Source organism: Eubalaena glacialis, chromosome 16 (genome assembly GCF_028564815.1).
Source record: "Eubalaena glacialis isolate mEubGla1 chromosome 16, mEubGla1.1.hap2.+ XY, whole genome shotgun sequence".
Taxonomy (NCBI): Eukaryota; Metazoa; Chordata; class Mammalia; order Artiodactyla; family Balaenidae; genus Eubalaena; species Eubalaena glacialis.
In genome coordinates this window covers 72,148,540-72,165,535 of record NC_083731.1, presented here as the reverse complement: position 1 = coordinate 72,165,535, position 16,996 = coordinate 72,148,540, and the positions used below count along the sequence as shown (strand labels likewise).

Below are 16,996 nucleotides of genomic sequence, written 5' to 3'. Positions count from 1 at the left end.
TTCAAAGCCAAAGGCAACACAGACAAGGTGTAAGTTTCTTCAAGGACTTAATGACTGATAACTGTATTTGCTGCATAGTTTCTTTATCATTTTTAGAGGCTATTTATAGTTAAGAGGGTGGTGACAGTGATGGGAAAATACATTCATTTGGAGACAAGATGGGTAAAGCATGGACCTAGAACTAACAAGTCAGGCTCCTTTCCTGTTTACAGAAAAGAGCGAGTGTGAACTGGTTCCCAGCCTCGTGGCCACCTGTTAGGTTACTTGTGCCACCATGTCAACCAGTGCTTTCTACGAGGAAAGAAAGGATGCAGGGAGAGTAAAACCCAAAACAAAACCAACCCTGCTTCTTTTCTTCCTATGACACTTAGGGAAGGTGCTTTGAAGTTAGGTTCCCAGCTGGGCATCTCCCAAACCACATTCTTGCTTGGAAATCATTTGCATAAAATTAGCTTTAAAAAATCTCCTTGTCCTTATTCCAATCCCCCAAATGTGGCTTTAAAACTGTTTTATTAAATACTTGTAAGTTCCTTCAGATCCATCAGCTTGTAGAACTGCGTGGTCATTCTTGGCACAGAAAAAGTGGTAATTCTTGAGACAGGATTTTAAATCACATCCCACGGTGGCTCCTGCTTTCCCACAATATGTGCATTTCTACAGAAGAACAGATTTTACTGAGTAAGCACCTGATTTTTCAGAATCTTTGTTAAAATTTAAAGTTAAAGATGTCATCAAATATTATTTTTAAGTTGGCAGCCCTAATGTCCTCAGCTACAAACACTGGGTCCTGACATTTAGCTGCTCATTTTGAAATTTCAGCAAAACCTCAACTAACTGGAATGTTTTGTAATGATCTGATTAAAAGCAGAAAACCCTTTGTGTTTCCAAAAAAACCCCTCTCCTCTCTTTTTAAAAGAGATTTCTAAAAAGCAGGGTTGGCAACACTGTCCAGCTCTAGGCAAGAGGTTCTGTTGGGGACACTGAGCCTGTGGCCGAGGTCAGCTCCCGGCACTGCCACTAACAGCTGTGTGACCTCGAGCCAGTCCCTTCCCCTCTCTTAGACCCGAATTCCTCCCTGGGGATCACACTGCCTGTCTTACAGAGGCACTACTGAGGAGACGTGAGAGAAAGGAAGTGAAATCTCTTTGGCATCTATGTAGAAAGGCCAAAAATGTAAAAAAAACAAAACCAAAACAAAAAAGCCCCTAAGGAATAAGTTTTTTTCTTAGCTCAACTCATTTGATCTCTTGCTTTTATATATCAGTCTATTGGTCTGATAGGAAGGTGGCGTAGAGATGGCTAGGAGGACAGTACGTGGCCACAGAAACCTAACTGTTTGGGGGGTATCTGAGCCATGACCACAGCTGGTTTATATCATGCTCTGGCTGAACGATGTGGGCACACAATGAAACCACCTAGCAAAATAGGAGGTGACAGCTCACACAGTATCCCAAGGTCAGCACAAGCAACTATATAAATAAAGGAAATTCAATTGTGGGTGAGAAATTAGATTGTGCAGAAGGCAGAATTTGAAGTCAGAGCACAAAGAATGATCATTTAATGTTGGGGGGCCATCTGACTATATGTATAGGAAAGAAAGAAAGTTAGATCCCTACCTCACAATATATTCCCAAATAAGCTCCACGTGGATTAAAGCTTTAACTATATAAAAAATAAGTATTTTTAAAAAGCTGCAAAAAATTAGAAAATATAAAAGAAAAAAAGGACAGTATTGAGGCTTTCTAAGCAAGGCAGGAGACACAGAAGCCACAAAGAAAAAGACTGACAGATTTGACTATATAAAAAATTTAAGCTCCACTTTTAAGGTGATAGATACCATTTAAAAAAAAGGAAAAGACTGTTTGCTGCATAGTAGATAAAGGGTAAGACTCTGATAGCCCACAGAAAAATGGGAAGAGAAGAAATACAAACAGCTAATAAACGGTGACTCACTGAAAGACTACAGAGTAGCTGTGACGTGGCAGGCCCTCTTCCAGGACGGGGAAAACAGTGGTGGATAAGGTACCTGCCTGCATGAAGTTAACTTTCTTTCTAGTGGAGACAATGATCAAATAAAGTAAACTTTAAAACATAGCGATACATGCTTTGTAGAGAATTAAGGCAAAGTGACAGAGTGTCTCTGGGTCCCTACTTCAGATTGGGTGGTCAGTGATATAGAAGGCCTCTCTGAGGAGGTGATATAGAAGCTTAGATTTTAATAATAATAAGCGCTGCTAGTCTGCACCAAAGCAGGGGAAAGGACATCGTAAGCAGAAGGCCTTATGTGCTCGTGGCAAGAATGAGCTTCCCCACTGGCAAACTCACAGGAAGGGCAAGAGGGATGGGTAGCGTTGTTGGAGCAGAGAAGAGGCAAGGGGGACAGTCTGAGCTAAGATCCAAGGGGTAAGTGAGGACTGGGTCATGGAGGGCTTACGAGCCACAGTGATGAGTTGGGGTTTTACCTTTGTGCAAGAGGAGCATAAACCGATTCATAGTTTAAACATACTGTTCTGGCGGCCGCGTGGAGAATGGGCTGGGGAGGGATAGGCAAGAGAGAAAGAAGGACAAGTATCAGCAGTGTTCAACAACAGTCCGAGAGAGTGAGATCACACTTCACCACAGTGGATGAGTGGCAGTGAGAGAGAAGAGGAGGATGCAAGGTCCGTAGGGTGATACTGATGGACCCGATGCTGGGTTGAGGTTGAGAGGCGATGATGGCGGACAAATGATGTGCTGTTTACTGAGGAGAAGTGAGCAGGTTTGGATGGATCGTGTGTATGAGTGTGTAGGGGATGGAACTATTCTTTTCTGGCCAGTTTAACATGAGAGGCTATTACCTATCCAGGTAGGTATGTCAGGTTGGTCATTGGGGCTGGAGATAGAGAGAGTCCCGGCATAAGAATGGTATTGAAGCCATGGGAACTGGATGAGGTCATGTAGGAAGGATGTTCAGATTGAGGAAGGAGCCCAGGACAGAGCCTTGGGCACTCCGAACTGTAGAAGTTGAGCAGAGGAGGAAAAACAGCCAAGGCACCTGAGAAGCAGCAGCCAGAAAGGTAAAAGACATACTAGCAGCGTATGTCCAGGAAGTCAAAAGAAGGAACTGCTTCAAGATGCAGGGCAGGGACCACTGTGTGGTGATACTGCTGACAGGTCAACTAAGGTCAGACAAGTGACACTGTAAGTGACCAGCTCTTTGTGTGTAAGGGAGTTTTTTTTTTTTTTGAAGATGACATGATCCGTTGATCATGTTTATATGCTGACAAGAATAATCGATTAGAGAGAAGGGATACTGATGTGAGGGGGTAGAGGAAAATGCAAGAACCTAGTCCTTAAGGAGGGAAGGAGGACGGCTCCAAAGCCCACGTGCAGGGTTGGCTTTGACAGGACGGAGGTCTGAGAGTCTGGGGACAGGCAGGTGGGCAGTGGTTTGGACAGTAGGGGTTTCTGTCTAGTCGCTTCCATTTTCTCGGTAAGAATCTGGCAAAGAAATGTACAACACCAGGAGTGAACCCTAATGTAAACTATGGCCTTTGGGTGTTTCTGATGTGTCAGTGTGGTTCATCAGTTGTAACAAATGTCCCCTCTAGTGGAGGGTGTTGATAAAGGGGAGACTGTGAACGTGTAGGGGCAGGGGGAATACAGGAACTCTCTGTACCATCCCCTCAGTTTTCCTGTGAACCTAAAACTGCTCTAAAAAAGAAAGTTTATCCAAAAAAAAAAAAAAAAAAAAAAAAAAATCAGGGATAGTCATCAACTTGGCAAGAAGTTGGGGTGGAGCAAGGTTTCAAAGAGAGATGATAGGATATGAAAGAGTAAATGTGCAGGGTGGAGGATGAAGTGCTGATGGTCTGTTTGAGGTTCATGGCCATGAATCTAAGATCAGTCAAAACATCTGTGGGTTTTTCTCCGGTTAACTGCTCAACTGCCAGCGCCACTCAGCTCCTGCAGACATCAGACAGACACACTTCCCCAGGCTGAGGCTTTGCTCAGTGAGTAAGGAGGGTGTCCAGGGGGTTTGCAAGGGAGTGACTGCTGTGCTGGGCCATGGCCAGGGATCACTGAAGAACTGCTGGAGCTGGGTGAGCCGGGAAGATTGGGATGATTACTAAAGAGGGGTAATGTTCAACCTCTCCAGTGATCAGGGAAACGCAAGGTAAAACTTTGTGAGACTGGCAAAAATTAACGAGGTTTGAGATGTTCATTTTCGTCAAGGGCTGGGAGAAGTGCTCTTTCATCCACTATGTACAGAAGCATAAAGTGGTACAGTCTTTCTGGGGGATAGTTTGTCAGCATGTTTCAAAGATTTTAAAGGGAATTCTCTTTGACTCAGCTGTTCCACTTCTAGGAATGTGCTGTATAGCACCAGTCAAACCAGCACACGAGGACAATGCACAAAGATGTTTTCTGCAGCATTCGCTATTACAGTGAAAATCAGTGTCAACTCATTATCTAAGGGCAGGGAATGGCTTCACGCCTTCCAGTACATCCTATGGAATTCCATGAGGTCAGTGAAGAGAATGCCAGGGACAGTCCTATGCTTATGGTTTCATGAATGTGCCACATCTTCTCTCTTGCCTTCCACGCTTTTGCACACCCTGTTCCCTCTCTCTGAAATTCCCCCTCCCCCATCCTCATTCCCCCCCGCATTCCCAACTAGGAAGGCTTCCTGAGCCCCAACTGTGCTGATCTGCCTGCTCACTGAGCGCCCCCTGCTGACGCTTCTCAAAGCCCATCAGGCAATGCGGAAACTGCCCAGGTATATGCTGACGTCTCGCAAGGACTGAAAAAATGTTTGTTCCAGGTCACCAACCTGATTGTGGATTGTGTGGTGGTGGTTAGGGTGTTAGTGCTCACGCTTGCTGTACCGCTGATTAAGCTGCGAACGGCCTGTCACGGAGGGAGTCTACTACAGCAGGCCCAGTAGAGCAACTACTCAGCATTCTTCCTTCCCAGGGGGAGGCAGATCCTGATTAGTTATGGTCGCCTCTAGCAATCGGTGCAGAAAGAGGGGTGTGGCCTAATTAAACTTTCAGAAGGGCTCTTAATCCATGCTTGGGGATGAACTTTCTCTTGTGATAGATAGGAGCAAGAAAGCCTGATGCTTCAGCTGCTGCCTGTGGCCACCCTATGATCACAAAGGGACCAGCTGATGTTGTGGACAAGGAGGGCGGAAAGGATGATGGGCCCTTGATGACATCGTTGAGCCACTGAATCAACCAACCCTGAAGCCAGTTTTTCCCCTGGCTAAGTTAAGAAAATAAGCATCCCCTTTTTTTCTTTTTTTTAAAGCCAGTTTGTTCCTTCTACTTATAGCCAAAGCATTCTACCTCATGTCTACTTTGCCGATGAAGCATATTGTAGTTCATTTAAAAATATTAAAATATTCAGTTGAATCTAAGTTTCCAATATAGGCCCTACTTCTTTCAGCTCTCCACGTTGCATCTCTATCCCCTGGTTTATCAATCAAATAGACTTTCTTTTGAAAGCATCACCAAGGGTCTGTTCATCTTTGTGAGTAATAAAATCATTTATACTTACCAACTTCCTTCCTCTCTTGATTTCTTTCTTTACTGATTCCACATCAAAATTTCTATCACGATTAAGCGGATCATGATCCTCACATTCCACAAGTGCTGAGGAATACAGCTGCAGATTGGGAAAAGAAAAAACCCAGAGTATGCACAAAGTAATGCTGAAAGCTGCAAGGCAGAAAATGGTACCAAAAAGTACTCACCAGGAGTGGAAGATGGGTTGGGGGTAGAACAGTGACCACCTTTTGGCGTGTGTGAGCAGATCTCAAGTCACCCTGCTTTTCTTTGGGAGTTGTCCTGATCCCCAGACATGTTTTATACTGCATTACCCTGACCCCCAGTGGCTAACTGGACCTGGTCGGGGTCCTGACCCCAAGCTGGGCCAGTCAAAGTCCCTATCCTAGGGGACTAAAACAGGCTCTGAGCCACATGGTCAGAGCAAGTCAGTCTACAAAGAGAGGAAAACAAAAACAAGGGCTAGAGAGGACATCCTGGGTTCCTGATGGCTTCCCAGCTCCCGTTTCTTGTACCCACCTGTGTGCCTGCCTTCAGGAGCCACAAAATGCCCCTGCAACTTATTGCAAAGCCCCTTTTATATTTAGGTTGGCTCGAGCTTCTAAGAGTTTCTCGAAACCAAAAGAATCCAAACTACCTCTGAATGAAAGATCACCATTACACATACACTTAAATAATAAAGGGCATGAAAAACATAAGATAAAAAATTTTTGACACTGGCACAGGCAAAGATTTCTTATAAAAAGCAGAAACTATAAAGAAAAAGTTATTAAGTTGGAATTCACCAAAATTAAAACTTTTGCTCCTTGAAAGACATTGCCAAGAAAACAAAAAGGCAAGCCAGAAATTGGGAGAAAATATTCACAATTCATATATCTGACAAAAAAATTATATCGAGAATATAGGAAAAACTCTTGCCACTCAGTAAGACAAATAATTCAGTTAAAAATGGGCAAAAAATCTGGACAGACTCTTCAGAGAAGGAGAGTTAAAAATGGTGAATAAGCACGTGAAAAGATGCTCAAAATCATCAACCCTCAGACAAATCAAAGCCACAATGAGATACCAATACACACTCACTAGACTGGTTAGAATTAAAAAGACTGAAAATACCAAGTGTCAATGAGGGTGTGGAGCAAATGAAACTCTTACACATTGTTGTAGAAGTGTAAAATGATGCAATTACCTTTAAAGTTAAACATACACTTACTTTATGACCCAGCATTCCTCTTGTAGGTATTCACTCAAGAAATAAAAGCATTATTGTCCACATTTAAAGAAGGCAACAATATACAGTGGAGAAAAGACAGTCTCTTCAATAAGTAGTGCTGGGAAAACTGGAGAGCTACATGTTAAAAAATGAAATTAGAACATCTTCTCACATGATATACAAAAATAAACTCAAAATGGATTGAAGACCTAAGTGTAAGACAGGACACCATAAAACTCCTAGAAGAAAACATAGGCAGAACACTGACATAAATCGTAGCAATTTTTTTTTGGATTTATCTCCAAAGGCAAGGAAAACATAAGCAAAAATAAACAACTGGGACCTAATTAAACTTAAAAGCTTCTGCATCAACAAACCATTGACAAAACAAAAAGACAACCTACTGAATGGGAGAAAATATTTGCAAACGATATGACCGGTAAGGGGTTAATATCCAAAATATACAAACAGCTCATACAACTCAACATCAAAAAACAACCTGATTAAAAAATGGGCAGAAGACCTGAATGGATATTTTTCCAAAGAAGACATAAGATGGCCAACAGGCACATGAAAAGATGCCCAACATCACTAATCATCAGAGAAATGCAAATGAAAACCATAAAGAGATATCACCTCACACCTGTCAGAATGGCGATCATCAAAAAGACCACAAACAAATGTTGTTGAGAGTGTGAAGGGAACCCTCCTGCACTGATGCTGGGAACGTAAACTGGTGCAGCCACTGTGGAGAACAGTATGGAGGTTCCTCAAAAAACTAAAAATAGAGCTACCACGTGATACAGCAACTCCACTCCTGGGTATATATCCAAAGAAAATGAAAACACTAATTCGAAAAGATATATGCACCTCAGTGTTCATAGTAGCCTTATTTACAATAGCCAAGGTATGGAAGCAACCTAAGTGTTCATCAACAGATGAATGGATAAAGAAGATGTAGTGTGTATATATATATGTATATATACACACACATACACATACATACAATGGAATACTATTCAGCCATAAAAAAGAATGAAAGTTTGCCATTTGCAACAACATGGATGGATGTGGAGGGTATTATGTTTGGTGAAATAAGTCAGACAGAGAAAGACAGATACTGCATGTTATCACTTATACGTGGAATCTAAAAAAATTAACTAGTGACTATAACACAAAAAAAGTGTACACCCACATGAAGACACATATTCAGATCGTCACAGATTTATCCTAGTATCTTCAAACTGGAATTAATAATACGTCTATCAACAGGCAAGTGGATAAACAAATTGTGATAGAGCCATACAATGAAATACTGTGCAGAAATAAAAAGGAACAAAATACACATACAAGAAACAGCATGGATGAATCTCCAAATACTGTAATGAGCAAAAGAAGCCAGACACACAGAATACATACTGTAGGATTCCTTTCATGTGAGATGAGAAAGACAGGCTCAAGCTATAGAAGCTGGGGTGGGGAGGAAGTGGCTGCAAGGAGGCATGAGGGAACCTTCTGGGGTAATGGAAATGTTCTACATCTTGATGGTGGTGGTGGTTACATTAGTAAATACATGTCTTAATACTCTCTGAATTGTACACTTAAAATGGGTGCTTTTTTAATGTAAATTATACTGACAAGGTTAACTAAAAATAGCAAATTAACATTAACAGTATATTAGAATAAAACATCACAATCAAATAGTGTTAATCTCCGAATGGTTTAACAGCAGAAAATAAACAAGCACATAATTTATTACTAACAGATTAAAAGGAGAAAATTTGAGACATGAAAACCAAATGTAACCTGTGAATCGGAATCTTTTGTTATAAAGTTATTAGGACACTTGAACCTGAAACCTGGGTGGTTTGAAGATTAGATCGTAGTAATATATTAATGTTAAATTCCTGATTTTGATGGTTACATTGTGATTATGTGAATGTCCTTTGTATAAAATACATACTGAAGTATTCAGGAAAGATAACGCATCATGTCTCAATTTAATTTCAAATGGTTCTGTAAACGAAAATAATCAATAAACAGTCTATAATAAGAATAGAAAAGAGTTTTATTTGAGCCAAATTGAGGACTACCCTGGAAGCCCACTTCCCAGATTACTCTGAGAAACTGCTCTGGAGAAGCATTGCTTCCAGCACAGTTTTATATCTTGTCAGAACAAAGAGCATTAAACGAGTCAGGGTTACATTTCTTCAAGGTTAAAAAAAAAAGAACAGACTAGCATATACACAGTGAGTCAGTATGGCCTTGGAACCTGGGAAGGGAGTCTTATCATCAAAGGAGTACCAGCATTGGCATCCCAGGAGGAGGGGCATGTAATCTTTATTTTTAACATGGACATTCTTTACTTCTGGTCAGTGTGTCCTTTTCTCTAATAATTAAAGCAGACGTACAGTGTATATTTGACAGGCTATTTTAGTTAGCGTAAAATTCAAGTTAACTCATGTATAAGCCAGAATGACTTCCCTATATCTCAATATGTGAATATTTCTTTCATCAGTTCCAACAAAAAAGGTACTTTGTACTGTATGTGCAACTTTTCTGTAAGTTTGAGATTTGTACATAAAAAATAAAGCATCGGACTTCCCTGGTGGCGCAGTGGTTAAGAATCTGCCTGCCAATGCAGGGGACACATGTTCAAGCCCTGGTCCGGGAAGATCCCACATGCCGCAGAGTAACTAAGCCCGAGAGCCACAACTACTGAAGCCCACGCGCCTAGAGCCTGTGCTCTGCAACAAGAGAAGCCACCGCAATGAGAAGCCTGTGCACCGCAACGAAGAGTAGCCCCCGCTCGCCGCAACTAGAGAAAGCCCGAACGCAGCAACGAAGACCCATCACAGCCAAAAATAAATAAATTAATTAATTAAAAAAAAAAATAATAAAGCATCTAGCATTGTGCATGGCCAGAGAAAGAGAGGGAAAGAAGCCAGAAGATCATTACAATAGATGCAGAAAAAAGCATTTCATAATATTTAATACTTTAACTTGTAGCAAGCTAGAAATAAAAGGAAACTTCCTAATTTTAATAAAGTAAAAGTATTAAAAAGCTAAAGTATGCACAAATTTAATGATAAAACCTAGAAGCATCCCAGTAATATAAGAAACAAGACAGGGCTTCCCTGGTGGCACAGTGGTTGACAATCTGCCTGCCAATGCAGGGGACACGGGTTCAAGCCCTGGTCTGGGAAGATCCCACATGCCGTGGAGCAACTAGGCCCGTGAGCCACAACTACTGAGCCTGCGCGTCTGGAGCCTGTGCTCCGCAACAAGAGAGGCCGCGATAGTGAGAGGCCCGCGCACCGCGATGAAGAGTGGCCCCCGCTTGCCGCCACTAGAGAAAGCCCTCGCACAGAAACGAAGACCCAACACAGCCAAAAATTAAAAAAAAAAAAAAAAAGAAACAAGACAAGGCTCACTAAAATGCTTTTAATCACCACTATAACACAATGTTCTAGAAAAATGCAGTAAAATAAGAAAAAGAAATTAAGAGGCCCAAAAATTTAAAGGAAAAAAAGCCGTCTTTATTTAAAGATGAGGATATCCAGCTGACATATATACAATGGAATATTACCTAGCCATAAAAAGAAACGAAATGGAGGTATTTGTAGTGAGGTGGATGGAGTTAGAGTCTGTCATACAGAGTGAAGTCAGTCAGAAAGAGAAAAACAAATACAGTATGCTAACACATATATATGGAATCTAAGGAAAAAAAAAAAAAAAGGTCATGAAGAACCTAGTGGCAAGATGGGAATAAAGACAGACCTACTAGAGAATGGACTTGAGGATATGGGGAGGGGGAGGGGTAAGATGTGACAGGGTGAGAGAGTGGCATGGACATATATACACTACCAAACGTAAAATAGATAGCTAGTGGGAAGCAGCCGCATAGCACAGGGAGATCAGCTCGGTGCTTTGTGACCACCTAGAGGGGTGGGATAGGGAGAGTGGAAGGGAGGGAGACGCAAAAGGGAAGAGATATGGGAACATATGTATATGTATAACTGATTCACTTTGTTATAAAGCAGAAACTAACACACCATTGTAAAGCAATTATACTCCAATAAAGATGTTTAAAAATATATATATATCCAGCTGAATCTGACTTTTAGATTTGAGTTTGGCAAGATTGTTGGATGAGATAAAAAATAAATAAAAATTGACAGTGTTTGTGTATACCAATAATAGCTCACTTTAAAAATGTATTAACAAAACAAAAAAGAAACAAACCCAGGAATAGGCCGAACCCAAAGTTCTAGACCTCTATAGAAAAAAAATTGTTGGACATTTTTGAAATTCATCAAAGAAGACCTGGATAGTTGAAGAGACATACCCTGTTAATGGATAGAAAGACTAATATATTATGAGGGTGTCTATTTTTTCCCAAATTCTTCTATAAATTCAGTGGAATTCCAGTTAAAATCCCAATAGAAATTTCTGTGAAACCTGATAAGCTGATCCCAAAATTCAAAGTGCCAAAAAAATAGCCAGGGTTTATCATAAAATCATAGTAATTAAGAGTGTTGTACCAGCTCATTAGTCACTGATAATCTGCCTGTTTAAATGGCCTGTTCGAACGCCCATGCTTTGGAGACCTAACTGTTCTTCCAGAAGACAGCATTGAAAGTACCATGTTACACTCTGTGTGATCTCTGCTAATGGCACTTTGGAATTGTATTAGTTAAGTCATTTTAGACATAACATCACTGTGGATCCAACTGTCAGGTATTGAGTTATCAGCTCTTTGAAGAAATAAATTTTGAGGAGGTATGGGAGGAAGGAATACGTTTCATAAAACATTACAATGAAGCTCATGACTGACTTTTGAATAGTAGGAGTTTTAAGCATGCTGTTAAAAATCTGTAAGGGACAGTTAAGAAAATTATGAGACTGTAAGAGAAACGTGTGAGCTCGCCAAACAAGAATTTCAGTGTAGATTTTGTCTTTATCAAATGAAGTTAAAGGAACAAGTTATAGTTAAAGTTTGAATGGAAGAGCCTGCCATTGTTGTTCCACATCTGGTTGTTGCCGTTTACATTCCTTTACTGAGCCTACATCGTCATAAGCTTTTTGGCAGGTATACGTTGAACACTTCTGTTTCACGGTCAAGACAGGATCAGAGGCCATGGATACTGACAACTGATTTGTCTGTTTTCTTCTGTCTTTTTCCATGACTGTATCTACTGCCTCATCTTGATTTACAAGCAAAACCTAGAAAACCTACAAAAATAAGTGTTTTGTGGTTTATCTAGGAATAATACAGAAAATATTGCTTGTTATTTTTGGTGAAGAAAATCAATTTTGTATAGTTTATTTCAACCTAAATAAAATGCGAATTTTGTTTAAAAGAAAGAAAAAAGAGTGTTGTACCAGCTCAGGAATACACAAGTGACCAATGGAAGAGAATGGAGAGCCAGAAAGAGATCTGTGCACATATGACAATACTGTTAGAGCAACGGATTAGCATGAGGGTTTGAAACTAGATAGCTGGGTGAGAGTCCCGGCTCAGTCACTTACAGCCCTGTGACCTTGGGCAAGTGATTTAATTTCTCTGTGCCTCAGTTGTTCCACCTTTAGTTTGGGCGTAATTATAATACCTACCTCTTAGGGTAGTTGTGAGGATTAACAGTTAAATATAGGTTAAGCTCCCAGAACATTACCTTACACAGTGAACACCAAATAATAACAACAGTTATCATTATTATCACTACAAATCAGTGAGGAAAGGATAGATTTTTCAATAATAGTGCTGGAGGAGGTGGTTAATCGCATTAAAAAGAAAACAACTAAAAGTAGGTCCCTACTATACACGATAATACAAATAAATCCCAGTTGGATCAAGAAGCTAAATGAGAAAAGCAAAATTTTTAAACTTTTTGGAAAAAAGATAGAACCTTAGTTCGGAAAAGAATTTCTTAGGGCGAAAATCCTACAAATTATAAAGGAAAATAATGATGAATGTTAATTACATTATAAGCTTCTGTATGACAGAAAGCACCATAAATAAAATTAAAAGCAAACATATATAATAAAGCATTAGAATTTATTTATATGTGAATAAATACATATAAGCAAAACTAAGATCTCAAAGATAAAGTGTAGTCTATGAACACAAGTCACAGAATCGAAAAAAAGAACCGCACAGGAGCACAGCAAACGAGGTGCAAGCTCACTAAGTAATCTAGGAACTGCAAATGCAAATAACAACGAGAGACCATCTCACACCCATCAGAGAGGAAAACATGAAAATCTCATAGTATCATGATAGACACCAAACCATAGATCCAGGGAGGCACTGTAAAGAGAATGAAAAGAAAAGCCACAGATTAGGAGAAAATATTGGTAAAATATATCTGATAAAGGACTTGTATCCAAGATATAGAGAGCTCCTAAAAGTTAATTATAAGACAACCCAATTAAACCCAATTAAACAATAACAATCCAATTAAAAATTGGACAAAAGATCTGGACAGACAACACCAAAGAAGATATACAAATGGCAAATAAGTATATGAAAAGATGCTCAACACCACATGTCATCATATGTCATCAGGGAATTACAAATTAAAATATGAACAACATGATATATACACTAACATGTATAAAATAGATAACTAATAAGAAACTGCTGTATAAAAATAAATAAATTAAATTAAATTAAAAAAATACGAACAACATGAACTCTCATTCATTGCACGTGGGAATGTAAAATGGTACAGCCACAGTGGAGGACAGTTCAGCAATTTCTTACAAAATTAAACATACTTTTACCATACCAAAAAATAAATAAATAAATCTCATAGAATCAAGTGTTGACAAGGAAGAAGAGAAACAAACTCCAAAATAGTGGAAGTCAAACTTGGTACGATCCCTTTGGAGAGCAATCTGGCACATTTAATGAGGTGCAAAATGTTCCCTTCCTATGTCCAGCAGTTCTAAGTGCCCTAGACCAGAGAAATTCTCCCATGAATTAGGAGACCTATACAAGGATATTTATGACAGCTGGTTAGTCACATAAAAAACTGGAAAACCATAAATGCTCATTCACAGAATACTTTAATGGTGATTACAGTCATAAAATGGAATACTATAACATTTAAAATTAAAGATTAGAACTACATCTATCAACATGGATAAATCTCAATAATCCACAGAATCTGATAGAAATTCTATAAACTCCAAGAACATGTAAAACAATATATTTGTTTATAAATACTTAAACGTGGTGGGAGCATAAAATTAAAAACACAAGATAATAAGAAACACGGAATTTGTGATGGCGATTACCTCTGGGGAGGGATGGAGAGAAGGGAACAGAGAGAAGAGAGAGTCCTTAACTATCTATGTTTTTTTTTTTCTTTAAAAAAAAAAAATCAAGCTGAGGCAAATATCATATACTATCATGATTTTATAAATCTGGGTGAAGTGTCTATGGGTATCTGTTATATTTGAAATAATTAAAATATCTTTAAAGGAACTTCAGCATAGTTCTTTGTGTGTTTGATCAGTTATAAATAAAACTAAAAGTAATCATAAGGTGTTAAGATCTGAAACTTTAAAAAGGGAAAAATATGCTCCCCAAATCCCCACCTAAAAGCCCAAACCATGGGCAACCAACGTGTTATTCTTTGTCGTATCCAGAGTACATTTATCTATTTTGGTATGTCCTTCCCTAAAAGGACTCATGTGTTTTCAAGTAACTTACCAAACAGTTTTCATGAGCAGCTATATTCTCTGACTGTGCAAAGTACAGGACACTACACTCGAGGTCTTTGGGGCAAAGCGCGCATATCCTTTTTTGCAACTTTTCTGCAACCTGAAAGACACCTATAAAGTAACATCCCTGATGAGAAATGGAAAAGTGGAATTTCTTGGTGTCCGCAACTCCTCCACCCATCTTAAAGTAGAGGGCAGGGAACTTGTTTTATGAGAGAGTCTCAACTCACAGGGAGAAAAAAATATTGGGACCCAAGTAGAAAAGCAACTTTGTATTTTTTTAATGGCTTAATGAAAGAAAAGAAAGAAATGTTTCATTTAAAATGTCTAAACATGAGGAAAACCTTTACTTAAGAAACATAAGCAGGAATTTAAATACAAAGCTCTCAAAGCATTGTCTTGCCCATAGTAAGCTCTCAATAATAATTACTGACATTATAAATCAACAAGAAAACAATGGTGTATTCAAGAAATAACGCTCTGATTCACTACCTGTAAAAAATAATTTAGATCCCTATATCATACTATATTCAAAAATAAATTTGGGGTGAATTAAAGAAGTAAATGAGCAATATACTTTAAATGTGCTGTAATCTAGCATTATAATAAACTAGGAGAGAAAGATACATGAAGGCAGGAGCAGATTTTTTTTTTTTTAAGAGAGGAATAAAGAAAGGAAAGAAGCTTAAGCGAAGGAGAGCTAGGAAGAACAGGGAAGAGACAGAGGGAGAAAAAAGCCAGCTGTTCCCAATATCCACTGGATGCATCGGTGAGAGGCAATCTTCTCTAACCTATTAGTTTGCTATTAATTTGGCCACAAGCATCCATTTAACATTTCTTTGCCTTTTCCAATGCTCATCCTGTTATTCATTTAGCTTTCTGTAGCAGAAAGCACGTTCAATTTTATCTTCAAATTTTAGTTTTGAAACAAAAATTCATTTAACCATTTAATGGTGAAAGGTTTTAATTTAAATGAGGTTAACAGCTTAAGCGCTTCCTGAAAGTCCTTTTTGTTACTTAAAAGTGTAAGATCTCTTGGTGTCTCTCTTAAATTACATCTTGCATCTCACAATGTCAGAAGACCTCACTTTGGAGCTAGCATTTATTTCACATTCAGATGAGTTTCTTCCTTAATTAACGTCTGTTTCCTGGATTTGGGTCCTACTTAGTAGGGCTACAAATTAGTAATCTTCCTGCTCACATCAACCAAGAAAAAGGGGGGAGACTGAGACAAAACTCCTCAGATGAGATGAAATGGGCTAACTGCTGCTCTTCATTCATCTCAAACCACCACCGAGTTGGGAGCACCTCTTGTACGAGAGTCACTGCGCTGAGAGCTCTAGACCAGCGCTGTCCGCAGAAACATCATGTGAGCCACAGGTGCAGATGAAGAATTTCTAGGAGCCTCATTTAAAACAGCAAAAGGAAATGGGTGAAGTTAACTTTAATAAGCTTTATTCAACTAAACATATCCAAAATACTACGCTCTCAACATTTAATTAAGGAAACAATTCATTCATTCTTTTGTACTGAGTCTTTGAAGCCCAGCGTATTTTGTGCTTACAGCACCTCTCAACTGGACGAGCCACATTTTCAATGCTCAAGAACCATATGTGGAGAGTGGCTACTGTACGCAAGGGCACAGCAGAGGATATAAAAAAACATGAGACAGCACTGTTGCCTGCAAGAAGCTTACAAAATAAACAAGGAGACCAAATAGTATTCTGGAAAATAAAATAACAGAATACATGGCACGAGTAACTGCTGAGTAGGAAATACAATATATGCTATGGACAGAGGAGGAAGTGCTCCTTGTGGGATGGAGTGCTGTCAAGGACACTTCCTTGAGCTGGTACAACCTTGAGATGGAGAGGAAGGGGGGTCGGGGTGGGAGGGACGTTGCAGACAGAAGCAGAGATATGTAAGAGACCAAGAGGTCTGACTGGGAGACAGAAAACCAGCCAGGCTGAAGAGGAGAGTTCATGCAAAGGAAGCTGGAAAAGAACTTGAGAAACAGATGGTGAAAGGCTGCCAGGAAGGATTTTTTGAGCAGGGGGATAGCATGATGAAAGAGTTGTTTTAAGCTCCATTTCAACATGGAGAGAAATACGGTGCACCTGGATAGGAAGGCTGGGCATTATAATGCTGTCAACTCTATCTCAGATAAGTGCGGACAAAAAAATGTTGCCCGACATCAAGCCATCAGCCACTGCAGCAAACCCCGCCCCCCCCCAACAATGGTGTGTCCTGAGGGGAATTCAGGATGGAGAAAAACAGGATATTGGCCCTAGACAGTTACGACACATTTCTAAGGAATAATTTCAATAAGCCCAGACTCTTGCATCTTCCCATACTTAGAAAAGCACTAAAATCATTAACTTAAGATGTCTGTTTTTTGTTATTAGCAGTAATTGTTTGATGTTTGACTACATGTTTGTTTTCAGCAAAAACTCCTATATATCCTGGCTCCTCCCTTACCTCTTCAGAGCAGTTCCTCAGAGCTGAG

General features: G+C 39.5%; 1 protein-coding gene across 3 annotated transcripts in view; it reads right to left on the bottom strand.

The window, feature by feature from the left end:
* Window positions 1-16,996, bottom strand: part of SETDB2 (SET domain bifurcated histone lysine methyltransferase 2) — an 82,826-nt gene that overhangs the window by 11,020 nt on the left and 54,810 nt on the right. For all 3 annotated transcript variants that reach the window (XM_061170593.1, XM_061170591.1, XM_061170592.1), the window contains 3 exons: window positions 14,480-14,601; window positions 5,542-5,649; window positions 521-654 (listed from right to left, as the gene is read on the bottom strand). In XM_061170593.1, the coding sequence (XP_061026576.1) occupies window positions 521-654; window positions 5,542-5,649; window positions 14,480-14,601 (364 nt within the window). The remainder of the gene's footprint in view (window positions 1-520; window positions 655-5,541; window positions 5,650-14,479; window positions 14,602-16,996) is intronic.